This window comes from Mesocricetus auratus, unplaced genomic scaffold, assembly GCF_017639785.1.
Source record: "Mesocricetus auratus isolate SY011 unplaced genomic scaffold, BCM_Maur_2.0 Super-Scaffold_100676, whole genome shotgun sequence".
NCBI lineage: Eukaryota > Metazoa > Chordata > Mammalia > Rodentia > Cricetidae > Mesocricetus > Mesocricetus auratus.
In genome coordinates, this window is record NW_024429266.1 from 11084825 (window position 1) to 11102851 (window position 18027).

An 18027-nucleotide genomic window follows, 5' to 3' on the forward strand; every position below is an offset into this window, starting at 1 on the left:
CAAGCAATCTCCAGGTTACAAAAGGTAGCTTTTCTAAATAGCATTTGTAAAGCTGCATTTTATCATGGGTGGGGGTGGGGGTTGGGGGCAGTTAATTGTTAAACTAAGTACCTCTTTGGCCTATACAAACATTTTTTACGCTCACAGAACAGCAAATGGTGTATAACAGTAAGAGTAAAGGAGGGTGATTGCTGTGATTCTGGTTATTAAAAAACAAAAAACAAAAAACAAAAAACAAACAACCCCCCAAAAGACAAGATGATTCAATTAGAAGAAAGAAAACTGGATGGGAATCAGAGAATCTAGGGACAATTTTAGGGTACTCTGGAGGGTCTTATCAGCTGGTGTCAAGCTGTCTTGGGCCCTGTTCCCTTTAGAAATGTGTACTGTAGAATCACTTGTTTCTAGATTCTTCAAAACAACCCACCCAATAGCTGTGCTGGTAGATAATAGGATCAACTACTCAGTAGGATCAATTGCATTAAATATGAAAATATAGACCATTTCAGACACTGGTGTGATTAACCACCCTGTAAACCAGAAGTATCTTGCCATCCTCCTGTGTGTCTGTCACTCAGCTCAGTAGACACTTTGTCAGAATGGCTCTTTAGGCCTAGGTGGCAGCATGTTTACAGCCTGGGGGCTGGTGGTAGTTGGGAAAATGTAGACTTGTAGTGAGTGTTCCTGTAAGATCCTATCTTAGCGACTGCTCCCTACAGCACAGTTACACATGCTAAATCTCAGTTAGCTTTTTTTTTAAAGACTAAGCTTTTTCATATGTTCTTCTATTAGCAGTGTGAGGCTGTGTTCTTCCTCGCAGGAGCGTCAGTGGACATCAGTGAGATGGTATGGTGTCCTTGGTGATGGCAGACTGCTTAGCTCTGGCCAGTCACCTTAGTCTGTACCTGTCTTGCTTTCTATGATTGAGATAATGCACTGAATTCACACTGCTTTGAACTGGGGTTTTATCTGAGTGCTTAGACTGGATGCCTTTATCCCAGAGTGATTTTATGAAAGAGAAAGCTACTTCATATACCATAACTCAAAATTTCTCTCAACATCCTTTGGAAAAGGAGGTTGGGGCTGACAGGCTAGTTTGAAAAGGAATGGCAAGACATTTTAGACCTTTTGAGTTTATGTGTACAAAGTTTAAAATATTTTATTTTTCTACCAAATCAATTTGTAAAGACAATTTTAATGTGTAATTAATTTCTCACTTTGTGTTGTTTATTTAGTTGAGTTTGTGCATAGATGTGAGAGTTTTTATTTGAAGGACAAATATTGCACTAATTATGTTAAATTTGCATCAGAGTTGTTGAGATCCTCAGGTACCAGTATCCAGATAGGGACTCTGTGCACTCCCCTGGCAGGTGCTGCTCAGAACGTCGCCTGCTGAGCTGACAAGAGTGTGTGAGAGTGAGGTAGGACTCTTGCACCTGCGTGATCCAGGTTACAAGGGTGCACACGCAGACACGTAGACAGAAAAGGGGTCACTCCTCTTGACACTTGCATATGTCTGAGGTGGGGAGGGACACGGCTCTAGAAGCGGCATCAAAAGCTTAGGGATCTAAAGGAGTCCATGTGTAGAGTAGATAAATCAGTGGTGTTTGATGACTAGTCGTACTGTAAATCCCCATATTTTGTTTCCATGTATATTGCTTACAATAGCCTGGGTGGTTAAGGTTGCTGGCGAGTGGGGTGTCAGATTGTCTAGTTTTCTTATTGCATGTTTACTAGACAGACATGTTCCTGGTCCTGTGAGCATGTGAGGGACTTCTGTATATTGAAGCCAGGGCCCTTTGGTAGAAGGGGGGGGGCACCTAATTTAATGTGAAACAAATTCATCTACAGCATGTTTTTTCTTGTGCAAATGTTACCTACTGTTTACAACATAGAAAGTAAATTCATGAACAACTTCTACGGTGTGCCTGAAGGAAAAACTCTCTTATTCCTGTTAGTTTGTGTTGTAAGAATTTTCAGCTCACTAATCTTCATTTCAATAGTCTTGTTCTTACTCTGGAATTCGAGTGACTTAGAGAAAAAAATCTTAAATTGTTGAGATTTTTTCTAAGCCATGAAAAACTCTTAAAATTGTGTATATTATTTTAACACATACACTTCCTTGCCTTCAGTGTCACTCTCCATTTTGCCCATCGCTCCTCAGTTAGTAGTTGAAGGGTGGTGGTGTTGTCATCTTCTCTCCTTTGGGAAGGAAAGACAGCAGCACTGAGAGAAGAGGTGGGGTGGAGAAAGCAGCCAGTGAGGACAGAGGAAGACACAAGTAGAGGAGGCTCTGTGGGGCTGGCCCCTTACAGACACGGGCTCATGACCCTGTGGGGCTGGCCCCTTACAGACATGGGCTCATGACCCTGTGGGGCTGGCCCCTTACAGATACTGGCTCATGACCCTGTGGGGCTGGCCCCTTACAGACACGGGCTCATGACCCTGTGGGGCTGGCCCCTTACAGATACTGGCTCATGCCCTGTGGGAACCCTCATTTCTCACGAGCAGCGTTAGATGTCTCCAGTGCCTTCCTTGTTTATATATTTTCCAAACTGGATGGCTTCATATCTTTATCGTTTCCAGGGTCGAGAGACTGGAGCATGGCTGTGATCAGTGGAAGTGACTCTGTGCTTCTGAGCAATGGCAGCATCTCAACCAGTACTACCAACCCCTGTCCCCTCACCCCCAGTGACGGAGACCAGCTCACACCCAGAGAAGCCCCGAGAACAAAAGCAAGTCCAAATGGATGCCTGCATCTTAATGGCACAGTTAAGTCATCCTTTCTGCCTTTAGACAACCAAAGAACACCTCAGATGCCAGCTCAGTGCTGCCGCCCTTGTCCATACCATCACCCTGTGACCAGCCATAACCATCACCAAGAGTGCCATTCCGAGGCTGGCCCTACAGCATCCTCCGCTTTGGCCTCGTGTTGCATGCAGCCACATCCCGAATACTCTGCATCTCTGTGTCCAAACCATTCACCTGTGTACCAGGCTGCACACTGCCTTCAGCCCTCACCATCCTTCTGCCTTCATCACCCGTGGCCTGACCATTTCCAACATCAACCGGTACAGCAGCACCTGGCCATCATCAGGTGAGTGTGCTGGATGTCCTGTTGGCCCTCAGCATTAGACTAACCCCACACGAACCTGACAGCTTCTATTTATCCTCCAAAAGAAGAAGGGAAAAGAAAATGGTCAGGAAACAAAACCCATTGAAACACATGTGGATTGTGTGAAGCCCACTAAAATATAATTGAAATAATGTACTTGTCTAATCTATTGGCTTTGTGTCTGTGGTATGCATATGTAGATGTGATGAGGGCTTGTGTTACTATGCACAAGAGATGTATTTGTAGTGAAATTACCCAAATAGGAGCCTCCTTAATGTGTTAGTAGTAGTGGGCAACCTGTGTGAAAAAGAAGTTAACTGCTTGTTTCATTATGATTTTGTGCGTCTGTGCTCACAGTTTATATCCATAGGGTTTGAGTGATTATGTGGTACAGTGACTTCAGAGAGAGGTGACGTCCTTCCATAACAGACAGAGCCTATAAATCTGCAGCATGGAATTTTAAGACTTCTCTAGATCTGGTAGTCTGCAAGTGGTATAAGAATTGCCATCACTATCAGTCCTTCCTTCCCCATGCCCCAGCCCATTTTCTTTTACATGAGCTTTTCAGAAGTACTTGTCATATGAAAGTTAAGTCATATTCACTGCAGGTAAGCAGTGATGGCTTGTCCTGTAGAGTAAGTACTAAGGTCTTTGTAAACACAAAGTATTATTGTGTGATGTTAGGCAGTCATTTCTTATGAACCAGAAAGAGAGCAGCATTCCCTTTATGATCGAGGTGTACTACACACACACACACACACACACACACACACACACACACACACACACACACACACAAGAGCTTAAGGTGCACTTTGATCATTTTGTCAAAGGTGCATACTAGTGTCATTGTCCACATCTCAGTATGATGTGCAGCCTTCTTGTCACTCCAGACACCTTCCTTGTGCCCACTGGCCCTTGCCTCTCGCTGCAGCACACGCCATGACCGTTCTGTTGACCTGTCCCTGGACACACAGTCACACCACACTTATTATTTTATATCTGGCAAGTTTTGCTCAGCCTAACATCTTAAAGATTTATGTAGTTGTTTACTGGTTTGTTTTTACTGCAAACTAGTAATCCATTGTGCGTATGCAGCAGGCTCTCTTGTCAGTTAAGGGCAGCGTCCAATATGGAGAGAGAGTCTTCACCTTTGTCAGGTTTTGCAGATGTCAAGATTGGATACTCTTGAGCCGGGTGGTGGTGGCGCACGCCTTCAATCCCAGCACTCGGGAGGCAGAGGCAGGCGGATCTTTGTGAGTTCGAAGCCAGGCTGGACCGACAGCCTCCAAAACAATACAGAGAAACCCTGTCTCGTAAATACAAAAAAAAAAAAAAAAAAGATTGGATACTCTTAATCTTTCAGGGAGGAGGGGACAGAGATGTAAGAAAAGGGCAGAGAGCATGGGGAGAGAGGTCTCTGAAGAGTGTTTCCTTGGGCTCTGAGTACATCTCCATATTAGAGAGACTAGTTGTTCTAGAAGTGTGCAGAATTCCCCAAAGCTAGCCTTCGGGGATTTGTCCTAACAGCTCTGGGCTGCATGATCAGGTTTGGACTCTTCCCATGTTGAACTAAACTCTGTAACTAGTGGATTCTAAAACTATATACTCGTAAGTATTTATGTGATTAAGTCATCAATTATATGTATGGCTGTAGTATGAGGTGGGACAGCTAGTTACTCATACTGAAGCTGTTGGAGCTGAACTCCATACAGTAAGTCTTAAAGCATTAAAAATCTGGGCAAATAACTAGTGCTGCCGGGGTGCCAGGATGTGCCAAGGTTTTCTGGATTTGACTTAGCATTTGTTCATGACCTAATTTGAAAGTAATGAGAGTCCTGGTGTACTTTAAGTGGAATGGCATTAAAACTCAAGCTGATGGCAAGTGGCTGAGCTCGCCACTGCTCATGGGTGACACTAGGGATCCTACAGCCCTGGTGAACTTCCTGCAGATGGTGTAGGACACCGGGTTCCTAGACTTGTCCTCTGCAGATTCTCCTTTATATCTTAGCTAGATAGAGTGATGCAAAGCTTTCCTGGACAGAGGATTTTGTAATACTGCATGCCTTGTTCTGCTTCAAGAATGACTCCCCAGTTTCTGCATTTATTTTCATATATATTCAACAGTATGTATTTGATACTCATGTGTGCCCACACCAAAAGTGTCATTCTAAGCAGATTGAAATGTCATTTTTATCTTCATCAAGTCTTTAAACTACTAGAGGTAAATCAATAAACAGCTACAGTATCACAATTAAATCCTACCAAGAAGGTGCACACAGGGCTGAAGATGAATCTCACCAATGGAGAGAGAACAGAGGCCGTTGTTTTGCAGACAGTGTTTATGCAAAGAGCTGCATAGGATGAACCCAGCTCCAGCATAACTGAGCATCATTTGACTGTAGTGGAAGAGAGACGAGTAGTAAGGAGAGAGGTGGACTGGGTCCAAGGCCTGAAGGAAATTGCAAACCAAGACTTTCTAGACTCTATTCTGCGTTGTTGCTGCTCTCTCTCTCTCTCTGTCTCTCTCTGTCTCTCTCTCGTTCTCTCACTCTCTCCCTCTGTGTGTGTGTGTGTCTGTCTGTCACTCTGTGTGTGCATATGTACATGTCTGTGTACGATATGAATTGTATAAAATACTATTAGGTATTTTTGAGTAAATGTTCAGTTAAGTGGCACTAAATTCATTCAGGTTACTGAACAAGCATGATGGCCACCCAAACCAGAAGACACATCTTCCCAGTCTGAAATTCTGTCCTCTTAGACACTAGCATTCCTTTCTCCTCCTCTCTAGCCCACAGGCACCATTCTACCTTCTCCTCCCACAAACCTGAGTATAGTGGGTACGCCATGCCACATATGTAAAGTCACAGTTTGTGCCCATTTGTGAATAGGTTTCTTTCACTTAGTTGTTGCCAAGACTCACAAAGTCATAGCACTACATTTTGTGTGTATGTTTATCTGTTACGGACATAGGGAGATATGGACACTGCCCTTTTTATGAATAATGGTACTGTGAGCATGGGTGTACCAATTACCTATTGGAATAATGGTACTGTGAGCATGGGTGTACCATTACCTATTGGAATAATGGTACTGTGAGCATGGGTGTACCATTACCTATTGGAATAATGGTACTGTGAGCGTGGGTGTACCAGTACCTATTGGAATAATGGTACTGTGAGCATGAGTGTACCAATTACCTATTGGAATAATGGTAGGTACTGTGAGCATGGGTGTACCATTACCTATTGGAATAATGGTACTGTGAGCATGGGTGTACCAGTTACCTATTGGAATAATGGTACTGTGAGCGTGGGTGTACCAGTTACCTATTGGAATAATGGTACTGTGAGCATGGGTGTACCAGTTACCTATTGGAATAATGGTGCTGTGAGCATGGGTGTACCAGTTACCTATTGGAATAATGGTACTGTGAGCATGGGTGTACCAATTACCTATTGGAATAATGGTACTGTGAGCATGGGTGTGCCAGTCACAGAGATAGAGAAGATGGAAAAGGGGTCCGGAGTGAAGAGCAGAACCTGCAGTGTCCAGGGGCCTGGGATTTGGTGATACACGATATTACAGAAGGGTGTAGTGCTACAACAGTAAACGTGAAGAGTGATGTCGGGCTGGAGACAGGGCTCATTGGTTAAGAGTGCTTGCTGCTCTTCCAGAGGACCTGAGTTCAGTTCCCAGCACCCATGTCCAGGAGCTCACAGCTACCTGCAACTCTAGTTCCAGGGGATCCCACACCCTTTTCTGGCCTCTATGGGTGTCTGCACAACACACATGAGAAAAAGATTGTTGTCCCTTGAGCTCCCTTGAAAGTCTGATGATACTGGGTAGTACATGACAGTGACGTTGGACTGTAATGCTGTATCAGAAGACCTCAGGCCAGTGGGTACTTACTTGTAGAATTCTGCTGTAGCATGGCAAGACGCAAGCCAGGTGCTGCCTCCCTTTCCTCGGCTGGCAAGCATCAACAAAGCGCCTGTGGATGATAGACCTGTGGTGGAAGCGCCGTTCGGTGCATCTGCGCGGGATGAAGGAGCTCTGACAATGAGGATGTCTATGTCATTGCACTGCTTCTGTCAGCCGTCCTACCCTGTGCTTCAGATGATGCTAGGCGCCCATCCCTCCCAGGTGCCATACAGTCCTAAACCTCTGTGCTGTGTTGTGCAGCAGTGTGTGTTGCCATTTAACAACACGTGGTGTAAGGAGTGTCCATGGCTCAGCATTTCCATAAAGAATGTCTTAAGGGTGGACGGCCTTATATGGTCAAGTACAAAGATGGCGGCTCCTTCGTGCTGGTGATCGTTAGCGCTGTCTGTGTCTGTGCTGCAAGTCAGCCTGCCTGCTATATAAAACATCTTTATTTATTCATAAAGTACTTAAGCCCCAGCCATTTGCTCTCTTTTAAGGTGTCATCCCTCATGATTCCCCTCTCATTCACTCCTTGACTGATCTTCCCAGGGCATATGTCAGTCACTTGTGTGCCATTTTTATTCATTTTAAAAAATTCTCTTAATTTTGTGACTCATATAATTAACATCTTTGCAAAAGTTATATTTAGTTTTTTTGTTTGTTTTCTTGTAATTCTAGCTGTCCTGGAACTTGCTCTGTAGACCAGGCTGGCCCTGAACTCAAAGATCTGTCTGTCTCTGCCTTCTAAGTGATGGAATTAAAGGCGTTCACCACCACCACCCAGATCAAAAGTTAAATTTAGTATATTCTGTTTTAATATCATTTGTCACTGAATATAAAGTAGCTTGTCAGTTCTTGTCCTCACAGCCATTGTTCAACCATTGGTTAGCCTGATTAGTCAGGGACAGGAACAAATTCAGAAAGACAGGAAACAGCGTGTCCCTGTGGTAGAACAAAGTCTGTGCCAGCCTGTATTAAACCTGTTTCTTTATCTGGTCACTTGGGAAGCTCAAAGTATTATAGGTGAAAGATTATGAATAAGGGAATTTTGCAATGAAAATAAAGAATTCTAGGAGTTTGGAGGTGGTGGGACTCAATGGGATGAATGAACTTTACTTATGCCTGGCTGCTATTGGGACTTGTGTGTCCCTTGAAGAATGACTAGGAATTAATAAGGGAGATAAGGAGAAAGGGCATGGAGGATGGTTATAAAAGAATCATATTGATCTGGGCAGAGTAGGGCATATACCTACCTGTAATCCCAGCACTCTGAAGGCTGAAGTGGAAGGATCTTAAGCTTAAGGTTTAAATCTATTTTTTATTTAAAAATGTATTTAAGAAGGGGTAGAAAAGAGAACTTAGGGAAGAGTCGTTTGAGATGGTCCTGAGGTGTTTCTTAGTTTACACCCCCAGTGCAGTCCAGCTGTGTGTTCAGTAATCATCTGCTCTCTGTCGTCCGAGGCTGAGACGCCTCTCAGGACAGTCATGTTCCACCTAAGCTGTCGAAACACTTTCCAGATATTCATTTGGCATCTTACTGCCATATTAAAGTGAAAGGGCTGTAATATTACTGCACAGTTAATAAGGAGTTTTGTATCCAAAAATAGCAGCCAAGAGTTCTAATGTCAATCACATATCTTTTAATTTGGTGTTGCAGACAAGGGTTCTTGGTTATAACAGCATTCCATACCTGAATACTAGTGGCTCATTATCATGTTGAACCGATATTTGGGGGTACCTGCCACATGTGTCTTTGTTTTTTTGAAGACAGATAGTTACTGTTGGGGGCTCTGTGTAGCACACTGGAGGGATTGAGAGCTATACAGAGTTAGCAATACTTGCCATAGGGGGACCCTAGAGCCCTGGCACTGGCCCCTTAAAAGTTAACTAAGCATTACTACCACCATGTACTTGCAACAGCATGATTTTTTACTCCTGTTCAGTTTCTGGTATGCCAGTCTCTGGCCACATGAGAGGCTTTATTTCTGTCCTCCCATAAGAGATTAGTCACAGTGTAGAAAGGGCTGCTTTTTTCTAAAAAGAAATGAGAGTTCATGTGTTATATTAACAGATAAATGCCACCCTGTAATGCATGTTCTTTTGAATAAAGTATATTGTAACATCTCAAGGTACCATTACAGCTCTGGCCTGGTCTGCAGTGCTCTCCCTCTCCTCTGTCCTTAGCCCTGGTGACAGTGCTGTTCAATTTAGCCGAGAAATGAACAAAAGTTGTTCTGTGGTCTTCATCAACGTGGGCACTGACACAGACAGGCTTTGCTTTGTCATCCAGAGTCAACTCAGACTTTTTCTGAGATGCTGAGGGTTTACTGTTTGGTGCTAAAGACTATACTTTCAGGGATCATTTCTATAGTTCGTTACTGCTTGGTGCTAGACACACGTTGAGAGCTGTAAGCCTGGTTCCAGTCTTCAGAGCTGGGAAGGTGCTGTACACTGGTTAAGATGCTTAGACCCCAGCATGGCCTGACTATGAGTAGGTTGGTGCCCTCCTGAGTATGAGTTATATAATTGGAGCACAGAAGTGAAGCAACAGTGTTACTACAGAGGTATAAGTCAGGCTGATGTAATATGGACATTTGTGCAAATCCATATCCCTTTTCTTTTCATACCAGTAAAAAGATACTAACCATGAAAGAGTTACCTGTCCTCATCTCTTGAAGCAGACTATGCCGTCTTTAGGATTCCCGGGTAGGTAGCTTTTGCCAGAAGGGCTAAAGACTAGTCTTTAGGCTTATCATTCACTTAGATCTCATAAAACTTGAAATTTGATTCTTCAAGAACACTAGTGACATTGTAAATTTTCCATGGCCTTACGATAAGTGGCTTTCCTCGACAACACAGATGAAATGACTACTATCATTAGAGAGGCTCATTGAACCAGGCTGCCTTTCTTGGCTCTATAAAGGAGCTGAGATCATTTTTCCATTGTGGCAGCAAATGGAACTTATATAATACAGAATAACAGTCGTGTGTGTGTGTGTGTGTGTGTGTGTGTGTGTGTGTGAGAGAGAGAGAGAGAGAGAGAGAGAGCGAGCGAGAGAGAGAGAGAGAGCGAGAGAGAGCGAGAGAGAGAGAGAGATACATGCGGAGGTCTCCTGGGTTGCTTTCCACATTGTTTGTTTTGAGACAGTCTCAGAGAACCCAGAGCTCAGTGGCCAGCACACAGCAGCACTGGGATCACAGCAGCACACCACCACACCTGGCTTCTCACATGTGTGATGGGGATTGAACTCAGGTCCTCATGCTCGTGCAGCATGAGTTTACCAGCTGAATCTTCTCTCAGGCATAAAGATAGCTCTATTTGAGATCGATGGCTCCTTTTTTGTCAACTTTGATTGGAGTTTTATTGGCTGCATTTTTTTAGTGTATAACAAAGAAGTGATAAATGATAAAAAAATGTCCTTCAAAATCTCAAGGACCAAATTCCTACATTAGGAAAAAACTGTAGCCAATAAACAATATCCTTCAAAATCTGGAGATAACAGATGCCAAAAAGCCACTGCATGTCATCATTACAGTTGCTCTGAAACCAAAAATGTCAGCTCACATCATTTGCAGTTGTCTGGGCTCTTGAAGTAGGATCAGAGGAAAGGCATGGTGTCCGTAGTAAACAGGTTCTGTGGACCATAGAAACAGTTGGTGCTGCCTGATGGTGGTTCCCTTTCTCAGCCCCTCTCCTTGCTACCCAGTGTGAGGGAAGAAAGCCTGGGCTTGGGAAGAGACTCGGTGCATTTGAAGCCTGCCGGCTGCCTGCTAGTTTTGTGGTCTTAGCAAATATTTAATTTCTCTGCCTTAGTTTCCAGTCCTGCGAGGTAGGAGCAGCAGCTGAGTTACACTGTAACCTCTCCTCTCTTCTGCTTTTGCTCTGTCCACGTCCGTCTTCCTCCACGTCCGTCGTCTTCCATCGCTGCCCTTGTTGCCTGTGCTCCCTTCTGTTGGTGGTGTTTCAGAAGCAGCCACTCTGCAGCCTGACTCAAATAAAGACATGGGCACCCTATTTCCTTCTTAAGTATAAAGTGCACATTTCTCCGTCCACATAGAGAAAGGGACACAAGTCTGCCCAGACTCACAGTCTTTCTGCCAATTACATAATCTTATTATGATAGCTACGGATTATGTGAGAAGTCTGGTAAAACTTCATCTTAATTTTACCAAAACCAGGGTTTATTTTTACATTCCTTAACATAGTCAAGTTAACTGCTTAAAGGGATGATGTTTGTAGTGTGTAAAATGTTCCAAGCTTGCTTGCCAAAGTCAGTTCATTTGGCAGGCAGGTTGAGCAAAGGCTGATTTTACTAGGGGAGTTGTTTTAGAGTTCTTTATATTATAAAGGAGCATATTTTATAGAGTTTTTGCCCCGTGGAATGCATTGCACAGTGTGTAATGCATTTCAGAATATGCGCCTTTAATAACAAATGTTAAGAAACAAGATCAGAAGATCAGTTTTATTTCATAAAACTAACATAGCTCTTGGAAATGAAGCAGATATACTCTTTATTTCTTTCCATGTTACTGCTAGTTTGGTACGTAAAGAGAGAAATGGGATGGAGGGTATGGCTTAAGTTTTCTCGGAGTTTTTTGAAAGGTTGTAAGATGCTTGGCAAATGGGGAGGCTTAATAAATAAAAAGGCATTGATTGCTAAGGATCAGTTACTTCTTGGATTCTAAGAAAGAGACAGCTGCTGTTGACTGCACCTTCTTCCCAAACTTCAAGTGTGTTGCTAGGTGGAATTGAAAGTAATTTATAGAACTTAACATTTATAGAGGAATTTTGATTGCTATACTGGCACTCTTGTCAGTAAAATTAACTGTACAAAACTACATTTTTAACACAAACCAGATATTCAAACGGATTGCTTGGTATTTGGGAGTTTGAAGTGTAGCTTTATGCCAAAGGCATATTTGGAGTGCAATAAATATGTACTGCATGAAAGAATAAAAAGATTTCTCAAGACTTTTTTTTTAATTTTGCAAACAACCCCAAACTTACTATTTTAAAAACACCTCATGGAGTTAAAGTAGTCAACTGTGATCAAGCAACTTATGGTCTTCTATAAAGGAATGATTTAGGCAAAAATCACTCAATGACTTCATGAAACAAAATAAGGCTTAGAGGGTTCTTGAGCCCTAAAGAAGGAGATGGGACCATGGGAGAGTTTGGAGAAAGTGCCATAAGAAATGGGAAGGGCTTCTCAAACATGGACAGTTATAGAGGAGACCTGTAGAAACTAAGCCAGGACAGGCTTCAGCCTAGTGGTTTCCCTTGTGTGTAGGTATGCCAGCTGTAGTGTCTGTCTGTCACAGGGTGTACATGACATTCAACCCTGAAAAACCATCTACAACAACTAGCCCACGAGTACCACTTCCCTGACGCAGTGGATTCACAGTGTTGTACAGTCATCGTTACAGCATAGGTTTATTGCTGACTGCCTTGTCTTCAGTAACAATTCCTAATACTTGTGGGTGATGTTGTTCAACATTCTTTAAACCATTTTTGTGCGGCTCTGTTTCTTCAGGACCTGGTAGGGTGCCTGGAATTTGATGCATATTCAGAAATCAGTTGTTGAAAGAACTAGATAACTGGGCACCAATCAAGCTCTTCTTGCAGAGAGCTCAGTGATGTGGTGTGATGCTTTGGTACTGAGAATTAGGCCCTGCTGGTCTATCACATATGATGAGATGCATCCTTGGTGGTGAGAAAGTGTGAGATCTTTCCTGTCTTTGAGACTGTATTCTTCTGTCCTTTAAAGCTCCTCATCCCAAGTGCACTGTTTCTGACTTTGAAAACAGCCAATCAGGGGATGGAGAGATGACTCAGTGATCCAGAGGACGTCAGTTCAATTCCTAGCACCCACGTGGTATCTCACAACTACCTTTCATTCCAGTGCAAAAGGATCCTACACCTTCATCTGACCTCCAAAGGCACCAAGCCCCCACACAAAGTGCACAGACATACGTGTAAGCAAAACAATTGTGCACATAAAAACATAACATTGTAACAAGTAAAAAATAAAGCCAATCAGCCAAGCATAGCCTCACTAGTGAAGAGAAGAGGAATTAAGGTAGCTGTGCAGTCCACTGCTTCCAGCTTCTAGACGGCTTCCCATTGCATTTCTGAATGCAGTTCTAGGGAGAGGACGTGGAACGGGAACTGTGTTGTGGACAACCAGCCTGAGAACAGCCTGAGAATTTCCTTACAGGACAGAAGTTTAATCAGAAATTGACTGTTGATGTCCACTGTCGTGCAAGAAGTGATTCTTGGTTATAGTGAATACTAAGTAGTCTGGGTCCCGAGGCATCCGTGTGGAGCTTTGGTTTCGTACTGCGAGCAGTGATTTTCTAATGGGTTACTGGAAGCTGAAACTGCTACATTATGAAAGAGTACTCAGGAAAGATTTATTTAAATGTGCCATCTCATCATTACAGGGCTTCTCTCTAATGGTTAGACTCCACTTTGAACTCCAGTTGTATTGCTTTTTACCCAGCTGAAAACTCCCAATGAGCAACATTACTGTAGAGTCAGTGTTCTGGCTTAAGATCGTAGACTTCATTCTGCATTCCACACTCTTTGGTTATTTAAGTTTAACAAGTCTTTGCTGGCTTTCTTACAGCCTTTTCTCGGGCCTCTTATTAATGATTATTATTCATGTCCTATTAAGAAACCCATAGTATGTGCTCATTAAGCATGTTTTGCACAGCATTCACAACAGCAGTCTGGCAGAGAAAGGCTTGCTTGGCTTAAGGTAAGTACTTTATGATATAGTATAACTTTGCGTAGGCTGTCTGCTTCATAACCTCCAACTAAGTTATGTGTATTATTCACTTGCATGTGCTGAAAAACAGTGCCAAAGCTACTGTCTTTAAATGTATTTTCAATTAATCAGTTGTTCCTTTTAGGATGCTAATAGTTTTGAACTAGTTCTTTCCCTCTGTGGTAAATAGGCATTCCTGGAGTCTTGTTGGGTGCGCATTGCTCAGGAACAGAACCATGTGGTATTTTTTTATACTGCCTCCCGCTGTCCCTGTGATAAGAAATTGAATGTGTTTGAAGATTAATACTCCATAGCTTGCTTCCCTCATCCTTCAGTTAACTGTAGTAGCCACTTTTCAGAGATATGTTAGGCCTGAGATTGCCTTGAGGAGAAAGATTTTGTTAATAGTACAAGAGGAAGTTATCCCATAAGGACCCCAGTTATTCCACTCCCCTATATTTTGTATGCAGGATTCCTTTCTAGTTGGCTAAAATAGCCTCATTCCCTGCTTCTCCTTGGGACCAAACTCAACTAATAAGAGAAAGTTTTGTTTGTTTGCTTGTTTGATTCTGTGTGTGTGTGTGTGTGTGTGTGTGTGTGTGTGTGTGTGTGTGTGTGTGTGTTCGCTCATGCTTATGTCACAATGGATGTGGAGGTCAGAGGACAACTTGTCTGTTCTCTTCTACCTTACAAGTCCCGAGGATCAAACTTGGGTTGTCAGACTTGGCAGCAAGCTCATTATTCACCTGCTGAGCCATCTCACCAACCCAAGAGAAAGTTTCTTTGACCCCAAGTTGAAGTGAAGCTGTTACATGCATCTGACATCTGACAAGTTTGGGGGGAGGAGTGGGCCCGTGTAGATGAACCAGTACCACGTGTCTCATGCACAAACATCTTTTCTTTTGGAAAGTCCTTAGCAGTACCTTCGTGGGTTACCACGCTTGGTTTATAATTGACAACTGTTAAGCAAATCCTGTAAACACAGCTTTCTCTCCATGTCTCCAACAAATAGACATCTTGGAGCTTCAGATGTTAATTTTTGGCTGTATTGGCATGGGGATCTGATATTTATATGCTCACTGTATTTTTGCCTCATTTGTTGTAGCCTTTTAGCACATCTTCCTAGTAATATTTTTAATGGCTTTCGGGAGAAATTACAAACTAAGTAACAGCTAAATTGGAGGTGAAAACGCCCCACCCCACACCCCCCAGCTAATCAGTAGTCATTGAGAGCCTATGTGAGCTTTAAAGTCAGCAGATGTGAAGAGAAAACAGGCCTGGCAGCAGGGCCTGCTTGCTGATGTTCACTGAGTCCTGCTAAGTCACCCGCACACCCTTCAGCAGAGACGTGCTCATCTCCTCCTGACAGTTCTAAAGGGAATCTAAATCTGTATGTTTAAAGTGCAGACCTTGACCACTGAGGCACACTCAAAACCTGGGGCCAGGGAGATACTAAAAGACATCAGTTCAGTGTTGTTAAGATTTTATGATCACACTGCTTAGAGTTTATGTATTTTATTTATACTCAGTAAACCTGAGACGTTTTGTTTGAAATCATTATGTAAATAAAAACAAATTTTATTATTATCAATTACCCTAAAAATTAAATTATTGCAGAATGTACTTGAGTGAAACATTGGAAGTGTGTCATCAGGGTTTCAGAGTAGGAAGAGGTGAGCATTTTGAAATAATGTGTGTTTGTTACTCACCCACAAGTATACAGGTTTCACTTAAAAATAGCCCACTGTAAATTGAGTCTGAATTATGTGCACTTGGTCACAGAGGCTGCTGAGAGTACAGCAGCTTTGTGACTTAGACTACATAACATTTCAGTTATCCCATGGCTCCTTTACTTCATTTGTGATTTTTGCAATAAAATAGCCTTTCTAATAATTTTAATAATAAAGTTTGTTACCAAAAATATTCTAAAAGATTCCACAGTTATATATAGTCTGAGTTTAAAACTCTTAAGAGTTATGACACAGGACTTGGTCATGCACTGCGCTTATATCCTTGATTAAATGATTGAACTTTAATGGCATAAGGTTGCCATATAAAATATATAATGATATTACTAATGACTTCATTGGGACCTTACTGCATTCAGGCATCACATTATATTTTATAGTTTTGAGAACAAACCAAGGAATTTGGTCCTGTTATTGTCATCTCTGCTTTATAAAAGAATCTGAGGTCTGAAAAAATGAATATTTTAAATATTAATTCAGTAGTTAATAATATGTAGTAGAACTTGAAATTGAATTCAGGTATGTTTGAGTAGACCCCCCCTCCATATTAGATACACTTATCTAAATCCTAAAATTTTGACATAATAAATATCATGCTTTTTAAAAGACGCCCAATGGAGGAACAACAGCATTTTCTAGAGACTTGGAACCTTCCTCCTAATGACAGTAGTGTCATATACATAGTAGAGAGCCTCTGCTGTGACTCTTTCAGTTTCAGTGGTAGTGTGAGAATTGGTCATCACATCCAACTATGTCATGGGCACCATACAGGTTCATTCTTGAGGTCACAAAACTGAAATCACACTGATTACGAAGACTGTAAAATAACTGTGAGAGCATACGTAGCATGCTTAGGTCACTCTAGTAACTTTTGTATGATGGAAACAGTATACTGACAATACCACCTCACATACGGACCCTGAGGAAGAATCCTACCTGATTCTGCATCCTGCGTCTGCCATATGCATGTTAGACTTACATACATTAGTTGGTGTGGGACACCCAGTGGGCACACAGTTGAGTGCTAGTGGTTATAAGTGCATTTTGTGTGTGTGAAGTGAAATTTTATTGTTCACTGGAGATCTAAGATCTGTGCCTTGTAAGTAATCTGGCTGGGTATTTCTTAAATCTGCAAGAGAAAAGATGGATGAAGTCTAGCTTCATAGTCAGATATTGAAAATATTACTGGATTATTTTAATGTGTTTCCTTAAGTCTAAGCTTAATGATCTAAGGTTCTATTTAAATTTTTAGTTTTCTCTTAGTAAAAGACATCCTGGTAAGCAATCAGATCTACAATGATCAAATATTGCAAGCTGACTCTGTCTGGGGCCAGAATGTGATTATTGATTAGGAAGGGATACAGGGAGCTTCTGGGTGCTGAACTGTCATGGTGTGATCAGTGGCTACCTAGATGTGCATGTATTAATACCCATCACGCCATACTTGAGTTCCACGCCTTTGTCTGAAGACTTCTGTGATGTGGTGGAAGGACCATGGGAGGGATTGGAGAGAGCTCCGTCTGCATCCTAAGGTTTCTTCTCATGCTCTTGGCCTTTCCCCGGACAGTGGGAAGGCCAGGACTGTGCTGTCTTCTCTGGAGTCAGACAGGATGGAGGGTGATGGGGGGCAGACAGGTCTCCTTGCAGCTACTCTCAGTAGCTTCTCTGGGAAGACTGGTCAACTTTGAGTTTTCAACTTACTGCTTGTATTTTCCCCGATTTCAAGATGGTGAGAATGATTCCCGTTTTGATTTTAGAATCTCACAGGGTGGGAATATAGTTTGTGGCATAAGCACGTTAATGCATTTCTTACCTCTTGTCCCTACTTACATCTTTGCAAGCCTCTAATCTTCCTATTTTGGTCCTTGAGAGTGGAAATTATATCTCTTGCTTTTTTGTGCTCAGCAAGTGCTTCGTGAGTTGGAATTTTAGGGTGGAGGAGAGATGACAGCAAGACTGATTTAACACTGCTGAGAAAATGAAAGGCTGTCCTTCGACAGCCCTCCTCGGGGAAGGTGGTCATACATCTTCCCATTGCTCCGTCTGAGATGGGAGGAGAGAAGTACGCCAAGACCGTAGCAAGATTTAAACTTTCCAGATGGAAGGGTCAGACTTAGGGTCAGGAGGAAGACATGGGAGGGTGATTTGAACATTTATGACAAAAAAAGCCGTGGAGTCCAGACTCCTAAGCCCTCTTTCCCTCATACCTCATCCTTGTAACAAGGGTCTGGGAAAACTTAGTATGCTCAGTTGACTGGGAATCCTGCATGAGCTTCCTTTATAGGAAATGGCTATTCACCAGGAAAGCATGTAGGAGTTCCCACATGTCCTGTTAGGGAACTGAGCCCATAGGCTTTTGAAAGTTCCTTTAGGATCATTTTTCTGGGTTGTGATTTAGCATTCACTTGTCGTGGAGAGCTGATGTCCCTGTGTCTGGCTGATGGCCTGTTTAATAGTCTCTCTC

At 42.6% G+C, this 18027-nt stretch overlaps 1 protein-coding gene across 6 annotated transcripts in view; it reads left to right on the forward strand.

Annotated features, from left to right (window-relative positions):
• Disp1 (dispatched RND transporter family member 1) overlaps positions 1 to 18027 on the forward strand; it is a 154620-nt gene that overhangs the window by 102363 nt on the left and 34230 nt on the right. For 5 of the 6 annotated variants that reach the window (XM_021231847.2, XM_021231851.2, XM_021231850.2 and 2 more), the window contains one exon: positions 2587 to 3097. The exons of the other annotated variant lie outside the window; for it this stretch is intronic. In XM_021231847.2, coding sequence (XP_021087506.1) covers positions 2604 to 3097 — 494 coding nt within the window. In that variant the 5' untranslated portion in view covers positions 2587 to 2603. The remainder of the gene's footprint in view (positions 1 to 2586; positions 3098 to 18027) is intronic. 6 annotated transcript variants of the gene reach the window in all.